The sequence below is a fragment of the Lepidochelys kempii genome, chromosome 7, assembly GCF_965140285.1.
Source record: "Lepidochelys kempii isolate rLepKem1 chromosome 7, rLepKem1.hap1, whole genome shotgun sequence".
Taxonomy (NCBI): domain Eukaryota; kingdom Metazoa; phylum Chordata; order Testudines; family Cheloniidae; genus Lepidochelys; species Lepidochelys kempii.
In genome coordinates, this window is record NC_136386.1 from 95,983,618 (window position 1) to 96,009,855 (window position 26,238).

The 26,238-nt window shown below is 37.7% G+C and overlaps 1 protein-coding gene across 1 annotated transcript in view; it reads right to left on the bottom strand.

The window, feature by feature from the left end:
* ADGRA1 (adhesion G protein-coupled receptor A1) overlaps window positions 1–26,238 on the bottom strand; it is a 469,964-nt gene that overhangs the window by 39,305 nt on the left and 404,421 nt on the right. Inside the window, exons 15-17 of the mRNA XM_073353951.1 lie at window positions 21,938–22,065; window positions 19,360–19,483; window positions 11,118–11,263 (exon numbers count right to left, since the gene is read on the bottom strand). Of these exons, the coding sequence (XP_073210052.1) occupies window positions 11,118–11,263; window positions 19,360–19,483; window positions 21,938–22,065 (398 nt within the window). The remainder of the gene's footprint in view (window positions 1–11,117; window positions 11,264–19,359; window positions 19,484–21,937; window positions 22,066–26,238) is intronic.

The following is a 26,238-nucleotide window of genomic DNA, read 5'->3' on the forward strand; positions in this document are numbered from 1 at the left end:
AGGATCCTCCTTCTTCCCTTTTTTAAAGATTGGCACTACATTAACCTTTTTCCAGTCATCCGGGACTTCCCCGGTTCGCCACGAGTTTTCAAAGATAATGGCCAATGGCTCTGCAATCACAGCCGCCAATTCCTTCAGCACTCTCGGATGCAACTCGTCCGGCCCCATGGACTTGTGCACGTCCAGCTTTTCTAAATAGTCCCTAACCACCTCTATCTCCACAGAGGGCTGGCCATCTCTTCCCCATTTTGTGATGCCCAGCGCAGCAGTCTGGGAGCTGACCTTGTTAGTGAAGACAGAGGCAAAAAAAGCATTGAGTACATTAGCTTTTTCCACATCCTCTGTCACTAGGTTGCCTCCCTCATTCAGTAAGGGGCCCACACTTTCCTTGGCTTTCTTCTTGTTGCCAACATACCTGAAGAAACCCTTCTTGTTACTCTTGACATCTCTGGCTAGCTGCAGCTCCAGGTGCGATTTGGCCCTCCTGATATCATTCCTACATGCCCGAGCAATATTTTTATACTCTTCCCTGGTCATATGTCCAACCTTCCACTTCTTGTAAGCTTCTTTTTTATGTTTAAGATCCGCTAGGATTTCACCATTAAGCCAAGCTGGTCGCCTGCCATATTTACTATTCTTTCGACTCATCGGGATGGTTTGTCCCTGTAACCTCAACAGGGATTCCTTGAAATACAGCCAGCTCTCCTAGACTCCTTTCCCCTTCAAGTTAGTCCCCCAGGGGATCCTGGCCATCCGTTCCCTGAGGGAGTCGAAGTCTGCTTTCCTGAAGTCCAGGGTCCGTATCCTGCTGCTTACCTTTCTTCCCTGCGTCAGGATCCTGAACTCAACCAACTCATGGTCACTGCCTCCCAGATTCCCATCCACTTTTGCTTCCCCCACTAATTCTACCCGGTTTGTGAGCAGCAGGTCAAGAAAAGCGCCCCCCCTAGTTGGCTCCTCTAGCACTTGCGCCAGGAAATTGTCCCCTACGCTTTCCAAAAACTTCCTGGATTGTCTATGCACCGCTGTATTGCTCTCCCAGCAGATATCAGGAAAATTAAAGTCACCCATGAGAATCAGGGCATGCGATCTAGTAGCTTCCGTGAGCTGCTGGAAGAAAGCCTCATCTACCTCATCCCCCTGGTCCGGTGGTCTATAGCAGACTCCCACCACTACATCACTCTTGATGCACACACTTCTAAACTTAATCCAGAGACTCTCAGGTTTTTCTGCAGTTTCGTACCGGAGCTCTGAGCAGTCATACTGCTCCCTTAAATACAGTGCTACTCCCCCACCTTTTCTGCCCTGCCTGTCCTTCCTGAACAGTTTATAACCATCCATGACAGTACTCCAGTCATGTGAGTTATCCCACCAAGTCTCTGTTATTCCGATCACGTCATAGTTCCTTGACATCACCAGGACCTCCAGTTCTCCCTGCTTGTTTTCAAGGCTTTGTGCATTTGTATATAAGCACTTGAGATAACCTGTTGATCGCCCCTCATTCCCAGTATGAGGCAGGAGCCCTCCCTTAGACTTGCTTTCCATGGGATCTTACCTTCCCATGTAGGTAAGTTGTAGAGGGCTGGGAAGGGAAAGGCAGACAGTCTTTGGGATAACCAGTCAAGGCTTTATAAATGAGGACTGGTATGGTCACTGTACGATGAAAGTGGCTTCCATAAAGGAAGATAAGAGAAAATAACATTTAAGAACACAGAAGAAAGAGGAAAACAATAGGCAGTAACTGATGTTTATCTGGTGACCCCTCTCCCTCCTTTTACACTGGGCGACATAAATCCATAAGATCCATTTCTAATGAAAAATGCACTAGAGCTTAACTGCATACATTTCAGAGCCACTGGTGCCAAGGGGCTAGTACAGTCTGTGTCTGTCAGGGTGTGAATTATGCCACTTCATATGATTTCACCTGAAGATGGAAGGACTAAAGATGTGAACATGGCCGAGAAGAGGATGCGACTCATTTGGAGTCCACACATCTACGAAAGGATCCAAAATGCAAAGTCCAGACATTTACTAGAGGATCTATCACCCTTGGCCAAAATTCATCCCAAAATAACTTCATTACATTGATTGGTATTACATTAGGGATAACTTTGCACCCATGAGCTATACACTGCTATGGGAAATTTCCTAGACCCTGAGATTAGTGAGATCTCTTGCTAAAGGAACTTGCAACTTCAAGTATATTAGATATACTCAATATACTAGATATACTGGTAAGTGACGATTATTGTGCCTCAGAGAACTAATTATAAGACTCTTGAAAAGTTAAAGGAGCACTTTTTATGCTTATACATGCTTTGACTCAGTTACCAGAATTCTAAACATTTAATGCCTTCCTTAGAGTCCAGAAAAATTGCACAGATGTGTTTTTATGATGTAGCTTAAACATACTGCAAGCGGCCAAACTCAGGAGTGCCACAGGGTGGTATAAGGCAATTATATGTAAGTCAATGTAAAACACCATGTAAACAGATGTAATTAACACAGTAAAGGGTGAAACAGGAAGGGGGTAGAAGGAAAAGAACAAAAGAGGGTTTAATAAGGTAAAAATAAATGAGGCGCGTGCACCATTAAGCATAATTAGATTCAGGCTCATCCTGCTTTATCCCATAACCACTTCTTAGCTGCTTTTCGTTACTTCCTCCCCAACTCCACTGAATTATACCCATTCACAACAATTCACCGGTCTGCAACTTACACAATATTTACCTCACCTCCCAGTTTGGCCTTTTTTAAAAAAACAACCACAACCTTGGTTGGTAATCCTTGCTGATAAACTAGGATCTAGGACAACAGCCAGATCAGGGAAGCTGCCTTCAGTATTCATAATTTGCAGTGAGTGGAGGGTTGATCTATAAGAAGGATGTGGTTTGCTAGTCATAAGGGTGGACCCTTAGGGCACCCAGCCCTGATAATGTGCCCTAAATGACCCACAATCTCTGCAGTGAGGTAATTACTATTGCACATTGTTCAAACTGAACAAAAAAAGACTATTGAATAAGCAAATAAACCAATAGAACAAAAGTTGCAGCCAATTTGACTTCCATCCAGTCTCTCTGGGTAGTCACAACCTGGTGAATGCATTAACATATAGCTGTAAAACTTTAAACCCACTTGCGCCAGTGACTTAAATATTGTGCTTGTCAGTATTCGAGCCATGCCTCCATTGCTTCATATGATGCACACTGAAACAAGCAGGGCTAAATCTATGGGACCAGAAGTTAAGTAAAGGACCTGACCCCCCATGGCATCATTTAGAGCCCTGTGAAAAGAATTGAGCTGCAAGGCCAGAGGTTTAGTGAAGGATTTGTTACCAGATGTCAAAGAGTGATGGGGGAGCTTTTCTAAACTTTGACACTTAGCAAGACTTCTCTCATTGCAAAAGGTAAATGCAGTAGACAAGTTTAAGTGCTAGATGTATATAGCTGGATACCAATGACTGACTTTAGGGTACCTGAGAGAACTAAAGATAACATTATATCCTCGAAAGGATTAAAGGAGCACTGATGCATATTAATGTATTTCATAAGTGTGGGTTCTGGAAAAGAGTATCTGTAATTTAGTGATTTGATTAGAAATTAAGTAGGTTTTGTGGTTGATTTGCTTCAGAGTGATAATGATATGATGTGGAAAGCCTTTTTGCCTCATCTTTTAGATGAAACTGAAGAATCCAATGGAATTTATGTAGGAACATAAAATCTAAAGTTATACTGTAACTTTTAGTGAGCTTTCAGATTAGCTTTTCTCTTTGTGATCAATCCTATTTTCTAATTAATTATATGATTTCTGATAGTCTATTCCATATCAGCCAATATTGTGTGTGTGTAAATATGTATGTGTATATATATATATACACATATATACACACACCCGCACACGTGTACACACACACACACACACACACACACACACACAGAGTATAGGAACCCATTCTCATGTATGAAAGTTTGAGTGACAACTGGAATTAAAATTGCCTAAACATTTCCATTCTAGCCCACTGTTTTCAATCATTCATAGTATACACTCAACTTTGATTTCTGAGTTGAAATTTTCCAGGCTTGCACTGTGCCCAAAGGTGATTTTTTAAATGAAAAGTTTATGTTAAATGGTTTAGTCATTTTTTGGAAAGTGACAATATGAACATTTCCCCATTAATTGTTCTTAAATTATAAATACACACTTATTTTTAAATTAGTGCCAAAGAAAATTTAAATTTGTGCTCACTGAGAAGTGAGCACACTGAGAAGTGCTTCTGAGTGTTCTGGTGAAAACTGATTTAATTTGGGTGCGTTACAACCTTCAGAAAATTGCACATGTACATTTTTAATGACAATAATGCTAACCTTGATATGATGTTTAGCAAAGGAAGGATATATTGCCCATTCATAAAGAGCTATATACTGTAAAGTGCTCTGTAGGAATGCAGTGTCTGAAGCAGCGACCCCTAGATGCCTTATTGCATTCAGTGGGCATCTTGGAAGATGTATATTTTGTACACTGCATAATGAACAAGACAAAGCTCCATGGTCTCATTCATTGCCTGCTTAGCAAGTAGGGCTGTATTTGATGACAAGCAGCAATGGGACTATTTATGTGAGCTAGGGTTTGCAAGGTTAGTCCCCTGCCAGGCATCCAGCGAATGAGGGAGAGGGGAGGAAACCAGGAGATCTGTTTGTCTTGCAAACAATTCCCAAGCTTTTCCAAAGAGGGAGGGGGAGGGCGGCGCTCTGGCCCTATTAATTAATTAATTAATTTGTTCAAATTTTTAAAATTCAACTATAGGTGCCCATCCTAGGTGCTCTAGGTACCTACCCAATCAATTAAAATACACACCATTAACAGAAGGACTGCCACTAAACATACAAACTGAGCCCACACCCTCCCCAGCAGTCTTAAAAAAAGAAGTAAAGAGATAGGCTTTGTAGTGTGTTCAAAAGGTTTACAAATCTGAAGAGAAAATAATAAATATGTTTGAGAGGAAAATAAAGCTAACAAAAAAATTGAATGAACTAATTTAATTAATAATACAAAATTATTTACTTGCACTCTGCGATGGACTAGTGCCCGAAGAAAAAACAGATAAGCTAATTCTCAGTTTTGCTATGTGATATGCTGCCCCTGTTGATTGTTGAAGGGAGTGGCTTTCACACTTTACTTCGCAAAATGATTCCCAAGGCCACGCTGTTACATGTACAGAAACATTAAAACATAAGCTAGTGGGACAATACAACTTGGATCTTGAAAGAATTAAAAACAAATTGGCATCTGTGCCTTATGTTGTCCATGAATTGTCTTCCTTTTTGGAAGGCAACCTGGGTGTTATCTGTCCACTGGACTGATCCAATTAACCTAACAAGAGAATCAGCAGCCCTAGGTTTCTGATGCTTCGCTGGAACACATTCATGCAACAAGATTGCTTCTCTACTGACTGAGATCCACTAACAGTTTGATCTGGACTCAATACAAATAACGGATGTACTCACAGACAATGGCAACAATTTTGTTAAAGCCTTCAGTATGTTTTCAGATGCTGGAAAGCAGGAGAAAGAGGATGCGGGTAAAGAAATGGAGGATGATGCTGGTAAGGAAGTGGACTCACCAGATTCCGATATATGTAGCCCGGTGAGTACTGATGAAGTTTTGTCAAGCAATACTGCTGACTGTTAGTGTATATTGTACTTGCCACCAAACAGGACCTATTTTTCATACACACTCAACATGGTAGCAACTACTGATGCTTCTAGGGCTCTCGCCAAAAACTCCTCATACAAGTGTGTTTTTTAGAAGTGTGGCAGGTAAGTGCTCTGCACTACACACCAAAGCTCAAAGATTGCTGAGACAGTGAATGACACACTTTGAAAAACAATTCCCAAACCTATCTCTGTGTGCTGGAATTCAGAATTCGATTGCTTTCCACACATTTATGACATGAGTAATAGGATTTAAATTGTGATGCAGCATCTCCAGCTGCCAAAATTCTCCAACTCAGAGCTGGAATTCTTGGTGAGTAGTTGGACATGATGTCCCCAATTTCCACTACACTAGACAAACTACAGGGGGAGGAGAACAGAGTCTTTCTATGGTGTGGTTCTGCCTATTGGGTTTGTGCTAAAATCCAGACTTTACATGTTTTCTCCAAAATGCAGTTCTTGCTTGGTAGATAATTTGAAGGAGGGACTTAGAAAATGGTTCAGGCATATTTTGACCTTTGATGTAGTGGTGAATAACAAAAGTACTAAGTCATTTGTTGTTATTCCTGTGTCATACCTATTTCTTAAGTTGCATTAGCTGCAGAATCAGGATAAGAGAATAAACAAAGAGGAACTTTTAAAAAAAAGATCTGGTTTGTTGTGACACCTTATTGAAGCCTGTAGATCAAGTTATTTCATCTAAAGCTGCCACTAATTTTGATGGCTTTGATGATTAGAGGGGCATCTGACTCTGACTGTGACTTAAGAATTCTTGGGATGCAATTCCTCAATGATCCATTGCATGAACTGGATCAACAGGACCAATGATCTATTGCATGAACTGGATCAACAGTTGTTACGCTTTTTATCAAATTTAATATCAAAGAGCCAAGCTCTGCTCCTGGGGCAAGAGTATCCAGTTATACTGGACGACTCCTTTTGTCAAGAAGGAACTGTCTTCAGGATATGTTTGAGATTATGTTGTTATTGAAGAAAAATGCTCACGTCATGGAATGATTGCTGTACATAATATGTACATATGTACATGCTGTATGTAATATTGTAATGTATGTAATATTCTTATTAATAAATTTATTAAGGAAAATAAATTTATACATTTATTTACATTTAGAGATTTTTTCGTTGTTATTCCATGCTTATTTGCATATATGAATAAAATTTAATTGTTGCTCTTTTTCTTTCTCTTCCATTATGTACTATATTATTTAGGCCGTAGTCCATATATTGACCAAATAATTGCAGGGAATACAGGAGTTGAAAGTACTTGAACGTATACTTGTACTTATAAACACATAAATACTATTTCCATGGAATATTTACATTTGTATTTATAAGTGCTTCTGTAATACTATTCTTAGTTGCTTAAACTTAAGCTCTTTTTATTAGTTCTTACAGGAACACTGTAAGCAGGGCCAGGGTAGAATAATGAAACAGAAAATTCACAAAGGCTGAATGGAACATAATCACCTTTGCTTGGCACATTTTTACTGCAGAGGTTCTATTTTAATCTAAAATGACACAAATTTAGCAATAGTCTCTAGCTACACAATCCTTCTATACATTTATAAATATGTCTGCCATATCAGTATAATTATACAGGTTAACACCCATATTTCCAGATACACTAACCCAGTTTATAGTAGTCTAATATTCTTCTTCTCATCCACAATGTAATAATTCTAACAGAGCTGTTTAATGATCAATTTTCCCCCCACTCCTCCTACGTCTCTCTAAAATGTATTGTGCAGTGTTCAAATTAAACTGGTCAGTCCCAAGAGACCACACTTGAAGCCCATATATGCACCATGTGCACAACCTGATCCTATCCATGCCTGACAGTGGGATGATGCCAAGTTTCAAAGCCCAGAACCAACCACTAGAAGAGGACAAAGAGTTGGAGTTTCGTCTGCCAGCTGAGTACTCCTCATATTTCAGGACAGTGATGAGCACTTTACAAATGCCATACATAGACAGAATAGATTGATATAGTTCCATTTACTCTGAAGCACATCACAAACTATGTTTATATAAACACATGTACAGCAATGACTTCATTTTTGCAGTGTTAATGGTTAGAATTTAATTGCACAAAATTCAGTGAAGCATTCATTAATTCATGTCTTGTAAGCATTCTAAAACATTAATCTGAAGGGCAGTTTGGAAAATGCCAGAATGCTAAGAGTTAATGAGTTTCTTTCACTAAATAGTTATGGGCTTATATTTAATCATTGAACTACACAGAGAAGAAGTCACTACACTCAAAATAATGTTGCCAAGGAGGAGTGAGTTTCAGCAAAAATGTACAAGTTTAATAAGCATATCCTTTAGGTTCCTAAAGCATTCTGGTTTTGGTCACTGTACCTGTACATGACAAGAAAAAAAATCTATAGATGGCCAGCATTTCTTTCGGCAACTGAACACCCATAGCATCAGACAAGAAGCAGACAAAATATGTGCTTTTTAAAAAAAACAACCCTACAAGGAAATACATCAGATACTATTTGTCATTTACTTTAATTCTTTAAAATTATTAAATGCTATAGTGATAAAGCAGAAACCTTTTTGCAAGTGGTATTTTAACAAAGAATAGAATGAAAAAGAAGTTATAAAATTCAAGTTACAATAAAAGCAATAAAATGGTATTGCAAAATCTCAAAGACTCATCTACTGCAAAACTGACAAGAGAAAAACTTGATAAAAACCACAACAGGTCTACTCTGATTTTTACATTGTTGAATTTAATAAACATATCTTTCTGGGTCAAATGTATATTTATGAGTCAATTTTTTTAAAATGGCACAATTAGGCTGAAAATATATACCTGTAATTGTGCACACAATTAGTATAAAACTGCATGCCCAAATGGTAAAATGTACATGCAAGTGGCAAGATAGACTCTTGATTATTTGTACATATAAATTCAGTAATTGTATGTGTAACCTCAAATGTCTTTTCACATACAGAGGTCGATTCTCCATTTTGAAAATTTGGCCCTTTGGTATTTATTCAATATTTTCCCCTATTTCAACTGCTTTAAAAGGTGAATCAAGCCCTTTTAAACATGCATTAGGTTTTTTAAAATTTCTTGGTAAATATTTGGTAAATGCTGTTCTACTGAGTTATTTTTTAATTTCCTGCAGTAGAATCCTCCAGTGAATCACAACAGATATTCTTGTCTCCTATAGAAAAAGTACATTAAGAAGGTGTAAAAACATCCATATGCAAACTGGGAAGCCAGTCAACTCTACACATTCATTTTCAGGAAAGAAAAGTTTGTAGAAGAGCAGCAAACTGTGCAGTTTATGTGATATGCACTCATAGACATTTTTGAAAGAAGCAGAGATACCAGCCAAAATAGACCTATAAACCTGAATTACTGATAGCAATTTACCTCCTAGTTTTTTTAATTGCCTTTGCAGGTCATATTATTTACATTTTACAAATGACAGCCCTTATATGTAGCAGTAAAAGGGCCTCAACTCAGCCTCTCTTACGTGAGCACAATTATTTATGGGTGCCAAAATTGAGGTAATTTGTTTGCTTTTACAAAAAATCAGTCCTGAAAAAATTTCATTATCCTTTACTTATGTGAAAATATTTCATAAACACAAAGCAGCCAATGTCAGCTTTCAGGTCCAAAAAATTAACATTAAAACCTATTTCTTATTAATATAGTAACAATTTAAGCAGTACCAAATGGATGTTATGGAAATATTTTGGATACATGATATAGAATATTTTAGATATTAACTTTATTGAAAATAACCAAATTAAAATGACCATGAAATTATCTGTCTTTCCAAAAGAACAACAATTACTAATTCTGAGTTTGGGCATTCTCTGAATTAAAGGATTTTTTAATTTTCCACATAACATGCCCATTTTCTACTTGAAATAGATCCTTCACTATTTTGAAACTAGTACTAACTATTATGGAATCACACCATACATTTCAGTGGTTGAATCTCTAGGACATATAATGCTCTGAGTGAGAAAACTAATTGTAGAATAAATTTAGTTAGCTATTAAACAATTATTTACATGTGCTCTTACAGCTAAAAGTAGGTCTATCGTTTCTATTACAAAGTTTAAAATACCTACAATTTATTTTCACTGTCTGAGGAACTCTATACAATTGACAGAACAAGGGCTCTAATTAGAGTAATCTTTTCTGTAACCTGATTGTCTGTTGTTTTCTTCCAGCTCTAACAGGATTTGAATTTGAAGAACATACAATACACTGGGTCTGTGTAACCTGAAACAATTTTCTTCGTTAATAACCTCACTGCAGTACTTGAAAATTAACAATTATTCATTTTGCCATGAGCAAATAACTGAATGACTGAAATTCACATCTGTGAAGAATGGTATAGTAAATCACAGATTAGCACTCACTCTCAACAAAAACATTTTCCTTTGCTTATACCTAACACAAAGCCAACCTTCAGTGTGAGTCTTCTCCTTTCCACCAGACAAATTTTATGTAAGTGTTAATCAATTTAGTCTTTGGAAAGAAAATATTTTAAAAAGCAGAGAACTAATGACGGTAATAAAGATTTCATTCAATGGGGTCTGGGTTATAAAACAAATCTTTTTACAGAACATGTGCACAATGCATATTTCTATATAATGTTAACAGTCTGGCTCATGTTCACACAGCATGGCCTATCAAGGCCATACAACAGATTTTATGTTCTCAGTAAAAAATGCTGTTCTAGACATTTTTGTACAGAATTTACTATTTTGGACTGAGTTCTCATGAAATTATGCCCCCTTGGTGAGAATTCTTTTGAAATTACAGCTGCTGTAAATTCAGAAGAATTCTTTCCAGATGGCCTCTTCTACTGAGCATCTTGACAATCTCTCAAGTAGTGACGGATCATCTCTGGTGTGGGGTGAGGTGGGTGGTGGGAGGACTGGCATAAGATCTCTATGGAATGAAGAACAGCATGAGTAAGATTTGTGGGCATAAGGGGAAAGTGAAGGCCATTATGGGCCAGTTTCTGATCACTGAATAGTACCTTACTCCACAAGTGGGCCATGGTATTTGGCTCAATAGGAAATCAACAGGATCCATTGGGGAGGTAGGTGCTATCTGGCATAAATAAGGGAATCAGAATCTAGCTGTATATAACTTCTATATATTTCAGTGTTTTGAGTGGAATTAGCCATAACCACTGCTGCAAAGTGGCAGATTTTTCCACATATTTAACAGACATTTCTGTAGTACTCTGAGGGATTCAGGTTTTCAGTGGTCTTACCTATAGTTTTCACAACTGAAGATGACAGCAAATAATGCAACAGACTATTTAAAGAGTTAGAATTGTTAACAAATCTTAGGCACTCAGATAAAAAAAATCAACCTTTAATGTTATTAGTCCATACCTGAGCAATGGCTGTTTTGGATAAGAAGCTTGGTCACTATTTTGGCATGGCTGAGCTTTTTTTGTGACTTGCTTATAAATATTCCTTGCAGTTACTCCGATCCATAGCATAGTGGAGAGGGTGGAATAATGCAATACTATGCCAACCTAAAACAAGAGGGTAATAGTTACAGAAATCGGCAAATGGCCAGTAAAACAAAAATACTTTGTAACATAAGCCTATTGTACAAATGTACAAGTAAACCAGAATAATTTTATTTTAAATGAACTGAATTTGTGATTACCTTAACAACATTTTTGCATCTCTCTGGTTACTTCTAATCAGTGCAAGAGAATTAAAATGATTTAAAAAGCAGGTGGCATCTCTTACTTAAACTAATGTTTAAATTATAATTGCTAATATCTGAAACACCCAGTAAGGTGTTATGAAATCAGAACACATAAAATGTGTTTTCTGAGAGCATCATTAGTGGCTACTCACTGAATGTGCAAATTTAAGCTTATGGAAGATTAGCTTGATTCTTAACGTTTTGTTAGCAAGGAACCTGCCACTACTTGCTAATTATGCTGCATATAATGCAAATTTCAAGTCTGAGGTCAATGAAAAGGCAAACGTTTTGTCTGAATTTGTACTATCAGCATTAATTTTAGTAAGTTTTGTGGAAGCGGTATATCTTTTCCCTCTCAGCTAGGTACAGCCATGTATGACCTGATGAAATGACCTATCAGTAGGTTGGGATAGGATCCTAGCATCTCAGGCATGCTAAGAAAAAATATTTTTGGTGTCTTTAAAACTGGCCATTTTAGCTACACCATAGCCAAAAGTAGATGAAGAAGTTTTGCATCTTTTAAAACAGTACTTAGTACAGAAATAAAAGAAAAAGGAAGTACAAACCTAAAAGTGTGGCTGTCCTGATCTTTCCAATAAAGTGCTGTGTGTATCATTAAAAGTAAAACAAAAACACCAACGCTAAGATGCTAACATGTTTACTCTGCTAGTAACTGTTATTCATTACTATGGAAATAGTAATTGGAATTTTATCCAATCTACAATGCTTTATTATATTAGCTAAGTCTCCATCTGATTATATAAAATGAGGTTACTTTTGAAGCAATAACCTGACATTTTGCTGTGACAAGTAAAATATTGCTATAATTGGAAAGCCCATACATTTTTAAGGAATACAGAGAATTACTGAATAAAGCTAACACAAACCTATTATAATGATTTATCTAAACTAGAGTTCCATTTTTGGTTAAGTTGAAACAAAATAATTGATAGAAAGAAAAAACATGAATTTTGTTTAGGTTTAATAATACATCATAATATTTATATATATACACAGCAAATATTAATCAAGGCAAAGGCTGTTGGAATTCATTTCTTTTCCTGGGCTTGTCTGACACATTAGACAGGGGAGAGTATGGACTTCATAGTGGCTGTCGCTTGAGGTGAGAGAAGCAGAAATAAGAGAATGAGACATCTATGCACCATCAGCTGGCAGATGTTGCCAATTCAGTGGCTAGTGCTGTCTGGGTTTATTTCATGTGCAGCTCACAGAAGAGTTTTGCAGGGACACAGTGAGAACTAGTATGAATCCAAGGGGGGCGGGAATGAGAAGAAAGAATCAGAAAAATATGAAGGACTAAATTGATAACATTGTTCTAGTTATTTCAGTGTAGGGCTGAGGCTGTGTATTGTATGGTTATTCAGAAAATATATCTAGAAAATATATATTAACAAATGCACGCACATGAGGGATGAGTCTGGTGTCAGTATATACAAATGTGTGAAGTTCAGACAACATATGGGATGATAAAATTCCATTCCCTATTGATGTACCAACAGATATGGCCAGCAATATAAATTAATGTGGATCCTAATAAAATAGTACAATAAAATAGCAACCGTTTCACTGCACTATCAAAGAAGCAACAGAATTGAGGCCAGAATAGAATTTCTGTGTCATACCCTACCCACAATGCCCAACTTTCTTTATACAATGTCCAACTTTCAGAGATTAGTCCCCTTCAGTAACATCAGATAAAACATGCTGACAAGGAAGAGAGACCATACATATTATTAGCTGTTGTGCAACCTCTTAAATACTAAGCCTATTAAAAACTCTATTGGTATTTCCTGCCTTTAATAGAGGAGAACATGTTTTCAGGCCCTGAATGGCTAGTAAATTTGAAGGATGATGGTGGCTCCAGACTTATTATTTAGCCAGACATATATGCAGGAATTCATAAAATATGCTCAGTGCAGATTGGGTGAATGCATTCAGCTACTATATTCAAGTCAGAGGGCAACAGTGCCTTTTTTTTCATAGATTCTAAAGCCAGAAGGTACTATTGTCATAATCTAGCCTGATTGCCTGTTTGTGCCTTACTTCACTCCATAAACACTGGATTAGAGGACAGATTTTTCTGATGTTAAATATGTATTCAATAGAACAGACGTGTTTGTTACACCTCATTTTGGACTATGTCAAGTGTTTGTAAGGGTACCCTCACTCAAATCCAGATTCAGGATATGGGAGTTCAAATGTATGTGGTGGGTATTGAAAGTCCTAATGGGTTACTTGTTTAAGGTGCTGAGTGGGGTTTGGGTTTATTTGTGTATATTGTGTTACTGGATTTGGGCCTAGAGCACATGGACAGATGCTATATAAAAATCCAAATAAACAAATAGATTAAAAATTAAGTAGTTTAAACACGATGTGGATGTGGTGCTCAGGTTCATCATTGTGTACAGATGATGTACACACTTGCATGATGGGCCCTGTTTCCAGTATGGAGAAAAGGATAAAGATTGAGGATACTAGATCTACAAAAAACAGAGGGGGAGGGGGAGGGGGAGGGAGACTTTCCTTATAACCTTCAGACTAATGCTTAGAGCACTCACCCAGGATGTGGGAGATCGCGGGTTCAAGTCCCCACTCTGACTGATAAGGAGAAGGGATTTGAAGAGAAGATCTGTCACCTCTCAGGTGAGTGCTCTAACCACTGAACTATGGGATATACTGATGTGGGTCTCTCTCTCAGTCTTTTCTGCTGAAATTGTTCCATGTCAATTAAATAATTGAATAATTAAATATTAATTGGGCCAGAGAAAGAGTGAGAATGACGCTATAGCAGGGGTAGACAACCTATAGCACACGTGCCAAAGGCGGCACGCGAGCTGATTTGCAGTGGCACTCACACTGCCCGGGTCCTGGCCACCGGTCCGGGGGGCTCTGCATTTTAATTTAATTTTAAATGAAGCTTCTTAACCATTTTAAAAACCTTATTTACTTTACATACACCAATAGTTTAGTTATATACTATAGACTTATAGAAAGAGACCTTCTAAAAACATTTAAATGTATTACTGGCACGTGAAACCTTAAATTAGAGTGAATAAATGAAGACTTGGCACACCACTTCTGAAAGGTTGCCGACCCCTGCTCTATAGCCTAGGACACGCCCCTGAGAAACAGATCACTGGCAGAGATAGGCGCTTCCCTGTTGCCTGGACTTAGGCACATATCTCTGAGGGGTTTAGGACATACCCATCTCATCCGATGATCTGCATCTCTCACTGGCTGTTTTAGGAACAAGACTGTGACCCACAAAGCCTGAGTTAGGCACCTAGGTTCCCTATACAATGAGTGGATTGCCTGCCTGTCTCTCCCCACTCATTGTACAGGAAACCTAGGTGCCTAACTCAGGCTTTGTGGATCGCAGTCTTGTTCCTATGATTTTCTAGGTACTTAAAAGTTATGCATAATGTTGCAATGCTTAAGTCCATTTCTAGATCAGAGTCAGAGAGACATGCTCAAGATCACACAGCAAGACTGGGGTAGATTAGAGTGCTGAATTCAGGTCTCCCAAGTCCCAGGCCAGCACTCTAATCAGCGGACCATCCTTCCTCTCTTTACAAATGACAAATAATGAGCATCTAATAGGTAGCAAAATGAGGTAAACCATTTGAAGGGATTTTTATGTCTGAAAGGAATTTTTAGATGTTTGGATTTCAGATTAAAATAAATACTGTACCACAGAGGGAAGTAATTGTTTTTCTTTAGTTCAACTACTTGACATTCAAGGATATAATAAGATGAATTAGTGGCCTAGTGCAGAAAACAGCCCTTGTTCATACCATTAACTCTTTCTCCCTAAACTGGGATCATTGTGAGACACTTAATTCTGGGTTAGAGCAATGGTTAAACTCAAATATTCTGCAAAGACATCTGCTAATGAGGTAGAGCCTTAAGGAAATTCACTTTATTATTTCACTTAGGTGAAAGAGTTGTAATGAGGTTTTGTCATGTGCAAAAGAAAGTGCTGGGGGTGTGGAGCTGAGTATGGTGAGAAAGCTAGGAGAAGATTCACTCCACAACACTCAGAGCAGTGACTCCAGGTTTATTCCATCAGAAAAGGCTGCATTTGGAATTTTCCACCAAGCATTGCACTATAAAACAACAATGCAGACTTCCCTCTGTCCTTTCCTTTGTTCCTGGGCTGCATTTATGTTGCATTTGTAAAGCAGGGAGAGACATTGAAGGTACTGTAACTATATCCCCAATGGAATATATGTTAACTTGTTTTAATGCTTCTTTGAGATAAATCATTTGAAACTGCCATCTTTACAAAATGTGTGATTAACAAGCAATGTTATGGTAACATCCTCTTCAGATACATCCTATCGGAAAGAAGATCGGATAGTTCTATACCAGTGTTCTTTTCTTTCTGCCCAGGTCCAGTTGTGCTTGCAAGAATTTAAAAAAAGGCTCAGCCAATCCTCATTCCTGCTTACACAGTCCTGAGGGACACCTGAACCAAATATGGCTATTTAAAAAGGTTCTGCCCTGGACTGACTGATCTTAACGATGGCTGCACTCATTGTGTGCACCCACTCCACAGGGCCTCGTGTGGAGCTGCTTGAGTGGCCATTGGGTATCATCATATAAATGAGCTCCCAGACACCCTGAGAAGCCATATGCAGGTCTCCCTTCTTTCCAGTACTGGCCTCTTACAGGTTACGTCAACGCTGCTGCAGCAATAATACCAGAGAGCTGTCAGAAGAGGAGACAGGTATCAGGACTGAGGGCTCTGTATGATTTTTTTACAGGTGTATGTTGGCAGGCAAGGAGGTTAGGAAGGGTGGTGGTGGTGAAACAATGGCTGCGAATGGACAGTATGTTCAACCTGTGGTATCAGCTAAAATATCCCCTTAATGGGTTGTTCAGTCCATTCGATCTCCCCTGCTGTCAATCCGCTCCTCTCAGGGAATCAGAGAAGCTGTATGCACGCTCAGTGAGCTCTGTGTCATCCCTGGACCCTTGGTGAAGTACGGTGCTGACACTCTCCATAGACGGGCATGGTCTTATGTGGATGAGTGAACCTAATGCAGGTGCCTTGGGGGCATGTGTGTGGGGGTCTCAGGATCTGTTTAGATTTCTCTAGCTGCACAGTGTGACTATGCTTTACAATGACTCAGGATTTGGCCTAATACCATGAGAGGAAATAACTACCATATGCACTGCATTTTATTAAAAAATTCCTGTAGCTTATCATAGAATCATAGGACTGGAAGGGACCTCGAGAGGTCATTTAGTCCAGTCCCCAGCCCTCATGTTATTATTACTCATAACAGAATTATTAATAACTCATTTAACAAACTCTATTTTTCATTATCATTTTTACTGTGCAATCTGCAAGGTAAATAACCAAGCAAAAATTGTAACAACAGATGGTCATTTGTGACCATGTAATTACATTGCCATGGCTGTCCTATAAACTTTCAATCTACAGATAAAAAAAAATGTAAATGATGTTTAGATTTGTGAGAATTTAGAGATTAATTACCATGCAACTGGCTAGATATTAAGAGAGATTTATCTCAGAATAATGAAATAGACAAAAATGTCGTAAAAATAATGTCACGTAAGGCATATTTTACAACTTAGTGTTTATTGCACTAGAGAAGCTTATAATATTTATAGGTGCTGTCTGTTGAAAGTCATACAAATGTAAATGTTCAACTTTCAGAACAGGTTACAGAAAATTAGAAACAGAATTCCTAAAATTGGTTATGGGAGCTGTACTATATAAATTCCTGTACTCATATTAAAAAAATCTAATTATATAAAATGTAAAGGACATGCTTCATTCAAACAGTGTTAGAATTTCAAGTTGTGAAGAACAGGAGAATTCTAGCATGGAACTGTTGTCTTGTGGTTAGAACAAGAGAACGTGAGTCAGGATTCCTGGGTTCTCCTTGTGGCCTTGTAATGCGACTTTCACTTAACCTCTCTATACCTTGGTTTATCCACCTGTGCAATGGATATAGTAGTAACAAACTCACTTGAGTGTTTTGATGTTATTTCTGTTCATAAAGGGCTCTGACATCTTCCAATGAAAGTATTATGTAAGTAGAAAGTATTACTTCAGCAATAACAGTCTTGCAAATCCTCATTGGTATATTACACAGATCCTAAATATTTTATCACCATTTTTAGCTGGATTATATTTAAGAACTTCATAATACATTAAGCACTAACTGTATTAACTATGGGCCAAATACTGCCTTTATTTACAATCACACAGTGACATTGAATCCATTATAAAAATGGGGAGAATTTTGTGTCTTATTTGCTTTCCTCAGACAGGAGTAATTCAAAGTAAGATGTGTAACTTGCTGTCTATTCCTTCCCTGGGTCACTATTCTAACTGAGAGATTGCATCTCAATTAAAATTTTACTTTAGAAATAAATTCTATCAGCAAATACAGAGGGGCATTTTACATGCTGCTATTTTTAGTAAGCCTGCTGAGCAATCATGAGTGCTTAGAAGAACAATTGCAACACTTTTTGATTCTCCTTGTTAGTAACAGAAATATTATAATGCATGAATGAAGAAATATTTTTTTAATTAAAAGAGTGGGCAAAGAATAATTTATAAATTAGCTAAAAAAAGGCAAGCAGACAAGTTGGGTCACTGTTCTCAAGTAAGATTTATTACTGGTGATGTTTTTTTATCCTCTTGTCTGCTAAAACCCCATGAAGCTCTGCTCACTTTTAAATTAAATGTGAGAACAGAACTTCTAATATATTAGTACTGTGACTAGACTGTGCAGACTCAGTTCCATCATGAGTAATGGAAAGAGATCAGCCACACATTTGTTTTCAATGGGCTGGGTTTCAAGACTATAGCCTGTTTAAGTAAAGGAGAATACACATCTCATATTAGAGGTCTCAGTGCTAATACCATTAGATAAAAGCTGAGTGTTGCATTCACAGATATTTTTGCTTCATGAAATTCTTTAGCAAAGGTCAGCAACAATATCATTCATGAGAACAGGGGCATCTGTTCTAAAGAATTCCAGAAAAAATTATTAGAAATACAAAGCTGGACTTTAACTGGTCCTTGCGAGGTTTTGCTGAGAGGGGAGGACTGAAGCAGCCTTCTTTCCTTCCTCTCCTGCCAAAGGACCAATCACAATCTCATTCCCTGTATCCAGGAGAGCACAGAGACTGCTCCCTCTGTGAGATTCCAGGGATGTACCTCCCCATATAAGATGTTTCACAGGAGGAGGAGGTGGGGATTGTGCAGCCTGCACAACACCCATGCCTGCATACCAGGAAACTCAGTGAGGCTCCCTAACATACAAGCCCTTTTCTGGGGGCAGGGTGGTATAAGCATTGCCTCCAAAGCCTGCGCTGCACTTAAAATACATCATTACGTTATAAACATTAAGTTGCTAAAATATATTCAGTGATTACACAGTGGGCATAAAGGGCCTACATTACAAAGCTGAAACAGGTAGGTTAGTATGATATTCTCATGGTAAGCAACCGCAAGAGTAATAATTCTAACTTTGCCCCCCCTCTAATCTGAAGATCTCAAAGGGCATTACAAACATGAATAAACCATATCCCCCAACACTCCTGTAAAAAAGAGAAATAGTATTAACTCCATTTTGCTTTTGGATAGGGAAATTGAGGCACAGAGAAGTTAATATATTTGCCCAAGTTCACACAGCAACTCAGTGGCACAGATGGAAATACAATACAGAGTTCCTGATTGCCACTGCTTCACATTAGCCACAATCTTCATAGTGATGACTAATTCTGGTACATATGTCTGATAAAATATAGAATCTTTGATAAGAAAGAATATCATCAGTATTAAGTCAACATGTATAATTTCAGGGGCTTTTTTTTTTAAAATAAGAATAAGGTAACAAAGGTACTTACAGCTTGACATATAATTGGATATTTTATGCGATTGATTCCACCAGCAAAGACAGCAAAAGTAAGAGCAGTATGGAAACAGAAGTTGAGAAGCATGTGCCATCCTTTTCTACTGATTCGGATTGTGCTGTTTAAAATTAACATATTTTTTCAATTCACATCTTTATTGTAAAAATCTTCGAATACGTTCTTATATTTTTGGAAAAAATATATTTGACATATAGATTTCAAACTCTCAGATTCTTGACTACTAGACTACTTGCAGCATAGCGAGTCTGTTTTAAAGCCCATTGAAGTCAATGGGAGGTTTTTAAAATTTTTTTTACTGACTTCAGTGGGCTTTTAAACAGGCCCAGAATGAAATAATACATGTATTTAAAAGGCTTTCTGCCAGATGTCAAATATGCAGTAGTCTAACTATGACAACTCTGAAGGATTATGTATAAGTTGAAGATCAAAATTCATTACATTGAATACATTCTTAATTAATGTTTATCAGCTTATACAGTAAAATACATTCCTGCTCTTTTAAATAGTTAATGACTTTTAACTACTGTGTACACACACACAAACACACACACACACACTTAAAAATCTCATTCATATAAATGAAATCACAACATTTCTAAAACCAAACAGATTTAAAAGCAAGAAAACACCTTTCTGATAAGATGATATTTATCAAACCCTTTGTACCAGGTTGTTCTCTGATTCTAATACAATTAGTGTATCTTTCCAAGGGGCTGTTGTGGAACTGGAAGCGAGCATCCAGTAGTTTGATATCAAAGGTGGCCTTATATCACAGAGCTTTATATCGCAGTATCAAATTATAAAGAATATAAGAAATTTTAGGAACAATATAAGACCATCTCTAGACACACATCTGCTTCTTTTTAGGGGAAGCTACAGCTTGGGAACAAGCCCATCATAATATTTTATGGGTTTCTAGTTTTCTAGTCCTTAAATTTTGTTTGTGTGTGAAACCAATATTTGAATGGATATTTTTTTCCAAATGGAGTCAAGGAGGACACATTTCCATAAGTTACTGATTAGAAGAGCTTGTTTTGGTATGTGTTGTCACATGTAGAAAGATTAATTATGAATGTTTTTGAGGGCAAAGTTCAATTTCCATTTTCTCTCACAGAGCTTAGTACAGTGGTTCTCAAACTATTGTACTGGTGACCCCTTTCACATAGCAAGCCCCTGAGTGCAACTCCCCACCCCCCAATAAATTAAAAACACTTGTTTATATGTTTAACACCACTATAAATGCTGGAGGCAAAGCAGGGTTTGGGGTTGTCATAAATATAAAGGGAAGAGTAAACCCCTTTGAAATCCCTCCTGGCCAGGGGAAAGCTCCTCTCACCATGTCAAGGTTCCTCCCCCACTCTGAACTCTAGGGTACAGATGTGGGGACCTGCATGAAAAACCTCCTAAGCTTATCTTTACCAGCTTAGGTCAAAACTTCCCCAAGGTACAAAATATTCCACCCGTTGTCCTTGGACTGGCCGCTACCACCACCAAACTAATACTGGTTACTGGGAAAGAGCTGTTTGGACGTGTCCTTCCCCCCAAAATACTTCCCAAAAACCTTGCACCCCACTTCCTGGACAAGGTTTGGTAAAAAGCCTCACCAATTTGCCTAGGTGACTACAGACCCAGACCCTTGGATCTTAAGAACAATGAACAATCCTCCCAACACTTGCACTCCCCCTTTCCTGGGAAATGTTGGATAAAAAGCCTCACCAATTTGCATAGGTGACCACCGACCCAAACCCTTGGATCTGAGAACAATGAAAAAGCATTCAGTTTTCTTACAAGAAGACTTTTAGTAAAAATAGAAGTAAATAGAAATAAAGAAATCCCCCCTGTAAAATCAGGATGGTAGATATCTTACAGGGTAATTAGATTAAAAAACATAGAGAACCCCTCTAGGCAAAACTTTAAGTTACAAAAAAGATACACAGACAGAAATAGTTATTCTATTCAGCACAATTCTTTTCTCAGCCATTTAAAGAAATCATAATCTAACACATACCTAGCGAGATTACGTACTAAAAGTTCTAAGACTCCATTCCTGGTCTATCCCCGGCAGAAACCAGCATATAGACAGACCCCCAGACCCTTTGTTTCTCTCCCTCCTCCCAGCTTTTGAAAGTATCTTGTCTCCTCATTGGTCATTTTGGTCAGGTGCCAGTGAGGTTACCTTTAGCTTCTTAACCCTTTACAGGTGAGAGGAGCTTTCCCCTGGCCAGGAGGGATTTCAAAGGGGTTTACCCTTCCCTTTATATTTATGACAGGGGTGGAGACTGACAGCTAGCGACCACCCATGTAATAACCTCATAAGCCCCTGAGGGGTCCCAACCCCCAGTTTGAGAACCCCTGCCTTAGTATAAACAAAACAGATTATTTGACTTTGTATATATTTTTACTTATGAAACACCAAATTCCATTCTTTTTTTTACTACATTATACTGTAAATTTTAGTATCCATCAGTAACTAAACCATTTAAGCATTTTATCTTTGTGCAAAGAAAAGATAGATAATGAATGTGTGTTTGCTTCTGTATTGAATTCTTACCTGTGATGCACAATGTAAGTGATAATGGATGCAAACAGGCACAATAACATGACTGCAGTACATGCATATACCACAGGGTGCAGGAACTCCCCTGGGTACTGGGGAAAGGAGAGCACTGTCTTCAAATCCTGCCAAGGAAGGAAGGAAAATAAAATTAGCATTTTAAGGGGTGAGAACCTAAGACTTCACTGCAATACTCCCATCATTCCCAATTAACCCCCTCTAGATTTTCACATGCTGCATTTTGGAATAGAAAAATAAGATGATGAATTTATCTGCATAAAGTTCATGAATTTACAATTGCAACAAACTGCTCTCCACGATTCTGCATATACTTCTCAGGGGGAAATTAACTTTCTTCCACAGGCAAGGCTGTCCTGATTAAAAAAATATATTCCAGAAAGAAAAATGTGCAAAATTCCACAGCAAACGGATACCAGTAATGTCTGTTCTATCTGACACCATAAACTTCATGCATCTATGATACTGAGTACACAATACCTATTTACCAGGAACAGTATTCTACTTCCAACATACTCATTTCTTCTTAAGGAAACAGAAAGATGACAAGGGACCCAAGATAGCTAACTGTTGTTAAGATACTACAGGAGTCTGATCCTCATTTGCTGTAAACCAGCATAAATCCACGTGGGCCAACAGATTTGAGTAGAATGTCTTTCCATAAAATGCCACCTTTGATGCACACATGCATAGCTTCTGTTGATGTCAGTTGAACAGCAGCTGCACAATTACATCTAAGGCAAAACCTAGGTGCAAGAGTTCTTTTTAGGGAAGCTGGAGGTGTTGCCACAGTTATTCATGGAAACAGCATGTCAGTGAGAAGACTGACAAAGGACATACTTCGGTGGACTCAACCATATCAGATTCCTATACCAACCGGTTGGATGCTCATCCTGGTTATGCCTGGCATAAGGTCCCAAATACAACTGAGACTATTGGAGATAACAGGAGAATAAGAAAAACATAAGACCAAGGGTAAACACCGCTAGGTCAGTGGAAGAATTCCTCCATGGGGGAGGCTCCTATGTTTGGTCTGGCAGTTTTCCAGGTCTAGAGCCCTATCCTTCTATACTTATTTAAAATATAAATCCCATTTACAGTGCACTTGTTACTTTAAATTAATTCTTAATATAGAAAGAATTTTAAAAAAACGTGATTGGCTAAGAATTGTGCACACAGTTAGTTTGTGCTAGAACATACTTAATATTAACTTATTATTCTCCTTCAAAACTATCCTTAAAACTCTCCTTTGCTGTGAGGCCTACAAAATTTTGATCAGCGCTAGGCTGCTGGTGTGCTGAGACCATAGACTAGCATGTTAACCAATATTGTTACATTGTTTTCTTGTACTCCCCTGTCTTTCTATATCTGTTGGTTTCTTCTTGTTTTATACTCAGACTGTAAGCTCTCTGGGGCAGGAACAGTTTTTTTGTTCTGTGTTTTGTTTTTTGTTGACTGGGGCTCCTAGTGCTACAATAATATATCCAATTCAAAATAATAATAAAATAACAACAACAGCAACAACATCCTATTCTCCAACACGCCCATTTGTATCATCCACCTGTTATGGCTTATCTTTTAGATTGTAAGCTCTTTCAAGCAGGGACTATCATTCACTACAAACATACAGTGCCTAGCAAAATGGCACTTGGGTGTGTGACAGACCTCTATGCTACTACAATCTTACACATATAATAAAATTAGACTGCTTTGCTGAAAAAGATAAAATAGTATCAGCTTCTAGCTCTCACTAATGTGGTCACATTTATGGTAAATAAATACCAAAACTATGGTCAGAATTTTGTTTTGAGGCCCTTTACATTTCCAGAAATGTATATAATAGCTACCATACCTGATACAATAATAGTAATACAATTATTTAAACAAGTAATAAGAGAAGAAAGCACTTTTCTGACATTTCTGTAACCTATTATTGAAAAACAAATTATAAAAAGCTAACAGAGTTGAAAACAGAAATAAAAAAAACTGTCAGTGTACTGCATTGAGATATATATAGCATACCAAACTTAAAAGGGTTTAACTGACATGGCATCATTTCACATATTAAAGAGCTAGCCTTTAATCATGTGCAATAGTGTAGATGCAGGATTCTACCAATCCTCTTACACTTGAGTGTTTACATGAAAGCAAATGCTATATGTCTTGCAGGAATATGGCTATTTTTGTCCCCAGAAGAGTCATGAACAATCAGCCTTTTAAACCTATTTCCAAGTTTAATCTTTCTCTTTTCTGATCTTGTACATCAAGTCTGTTAAAGAGTGAAATTCTAAAGAAAAATAGCTTAATAATAATTACCGCTGTAGAATATCTTTTTTTAGAGTTCTGAACACTGAAAACTGATTTCACTACAGATAAATGATAAATGTATCTAGTCTGCTTTTTAATGATAATTAAAGCTTATTGATCTGTCAACCGCCCCTGAGTGATCTTCTGGGAGAGACAGCATGAGAAGATAAAGTTAATTTTTTTTCATGCCTTATGCAGAGTAGTATAATTGTACACTACATTGAAATAAGGCTGTTTTGATTTTATTTCCTGGAGCGGATTCAAAGAACGATAATATTAAAAACTGGCAGGAAATATCTAAGGGAAAAAAGGATATGCAGTGGAGCATTTTGACATTCTAAAGAAACCATCATCTAGAATTATACGGCCTGTAAAATGCTGCCGTAATCAGAAATCTCCATTCACTCCCTCTAATAGTAAAGGTGTCAAGCTCACTTATCATAGGTATAAATGGCTGCACCATATGGAAGGCAGTAGACAATCAGGCCCATAGAAACTAGAGATGGAAAAGACTTATTACAGCATCTAATTCATCTAATCACTACAGAATTTTTTTAAAAAAAGTTTCACCACAAACAGGGTTTTCACCACTTTCCCTTTGGAACCCAAACAAAAATAAATTGTCTAAAGCAGATAAATCTGTAAAGATGGCTTAGTGGGTGATATAAAAGTATAAAGAAGTGTTGATAAATTATATAACGATAGTCCAGAGATATCCAACAGCAAACATTGAGAAAAGAGGGGGAGAAGTTATTTTGCTCTAGAAACCAGGTAAACACAACACTGTCTTTGCTCGTTCACTAAAATACATGGAGTTAACAAACAAGATAGTGCACTTTAGAAGAGGTAAATTTTTGTAATCCTGGTATTTATATTGGTAAATTCTGAATTTATTTTTTTGTAGGATTCAAAGTCAGATAAATACTGTGAGAGTATCCTCCCTTATAATATTATGACACTTCTGGCAAATGAAATTCAATGTTGATAAATGCAAAGTAATGCACATTGGAAAACATAACCCTAACTATACATATAAAAAGATGACGTCTAAATTAGCTGTTACCACTTCAGAAAGAGATCACAGAATCATAGATCTTGGAGTCATTGTGAATAGTTCTCTGAAAACATCCACTCGCTGTGCAGTGGCAATCAAAGAAGCTAACAGAATGTTAGGAAACATTAGGAAAGCGATAGCTAATAAGACAGAAATATCATATTGTCTCTATATAAATCCATGGTATGCCCACATCTTGAATACTGCGTGCAGATCTGGTTGTCCCATCTTAAAAAAGATATGTTGGAACTGGAAAAGGTACAGAAAAGGGCAACAAAAATGATTATGGGTATGGAACGGCTGCCATATGAGGAGAGATTAGTAAGACTGGGACTTTTCAGCTAGGAAAAGAGATGACTAAGGGAGATATGACAGAGGTCTGTAAAATCATGACTGGTGTGGAGAAAGTAAATAAGGACGTGTTATTTACTTCTTCTCATAACACAAGAACTAAGGGTCACCAAATGAAATTAATAGGCAGCAGGTTTAAAACAAACAAAAGGAAGTATTTCTTCACACAACGCACAGTCAACATGTGGAACTCTTTGCCAGAGGATGTTGTGAAGGCCAAGAGTCTAACAGGGTTCAAAAAAGAGCAAGATACGTTCATGGAGGATAGGTCCATCAATGGCTATTAGCCAGGGTGGGCAGGAATGCCAAACCGTGCTCTGAAGTGTCCCTAGCCTCTGTTTGCCAGATTCTGGGAATGGGCGACAGGGGCTGGATCACTTGATGATTATCTGTTCTCTTCGTTCCCTCTGAAGCATCTGGCATTGGCCACTGTCAGAAGAAATGATACTGGGCTAGATAGACAATTGGTCTGACCCAGTATGGCTGTTCTTATGTTCTTCTTATCCTGGCCAGAATCAGGACAGGCAAAGGGTGTATGGAAAACTCTGCCAGTTTCCCCCAAAAGAGA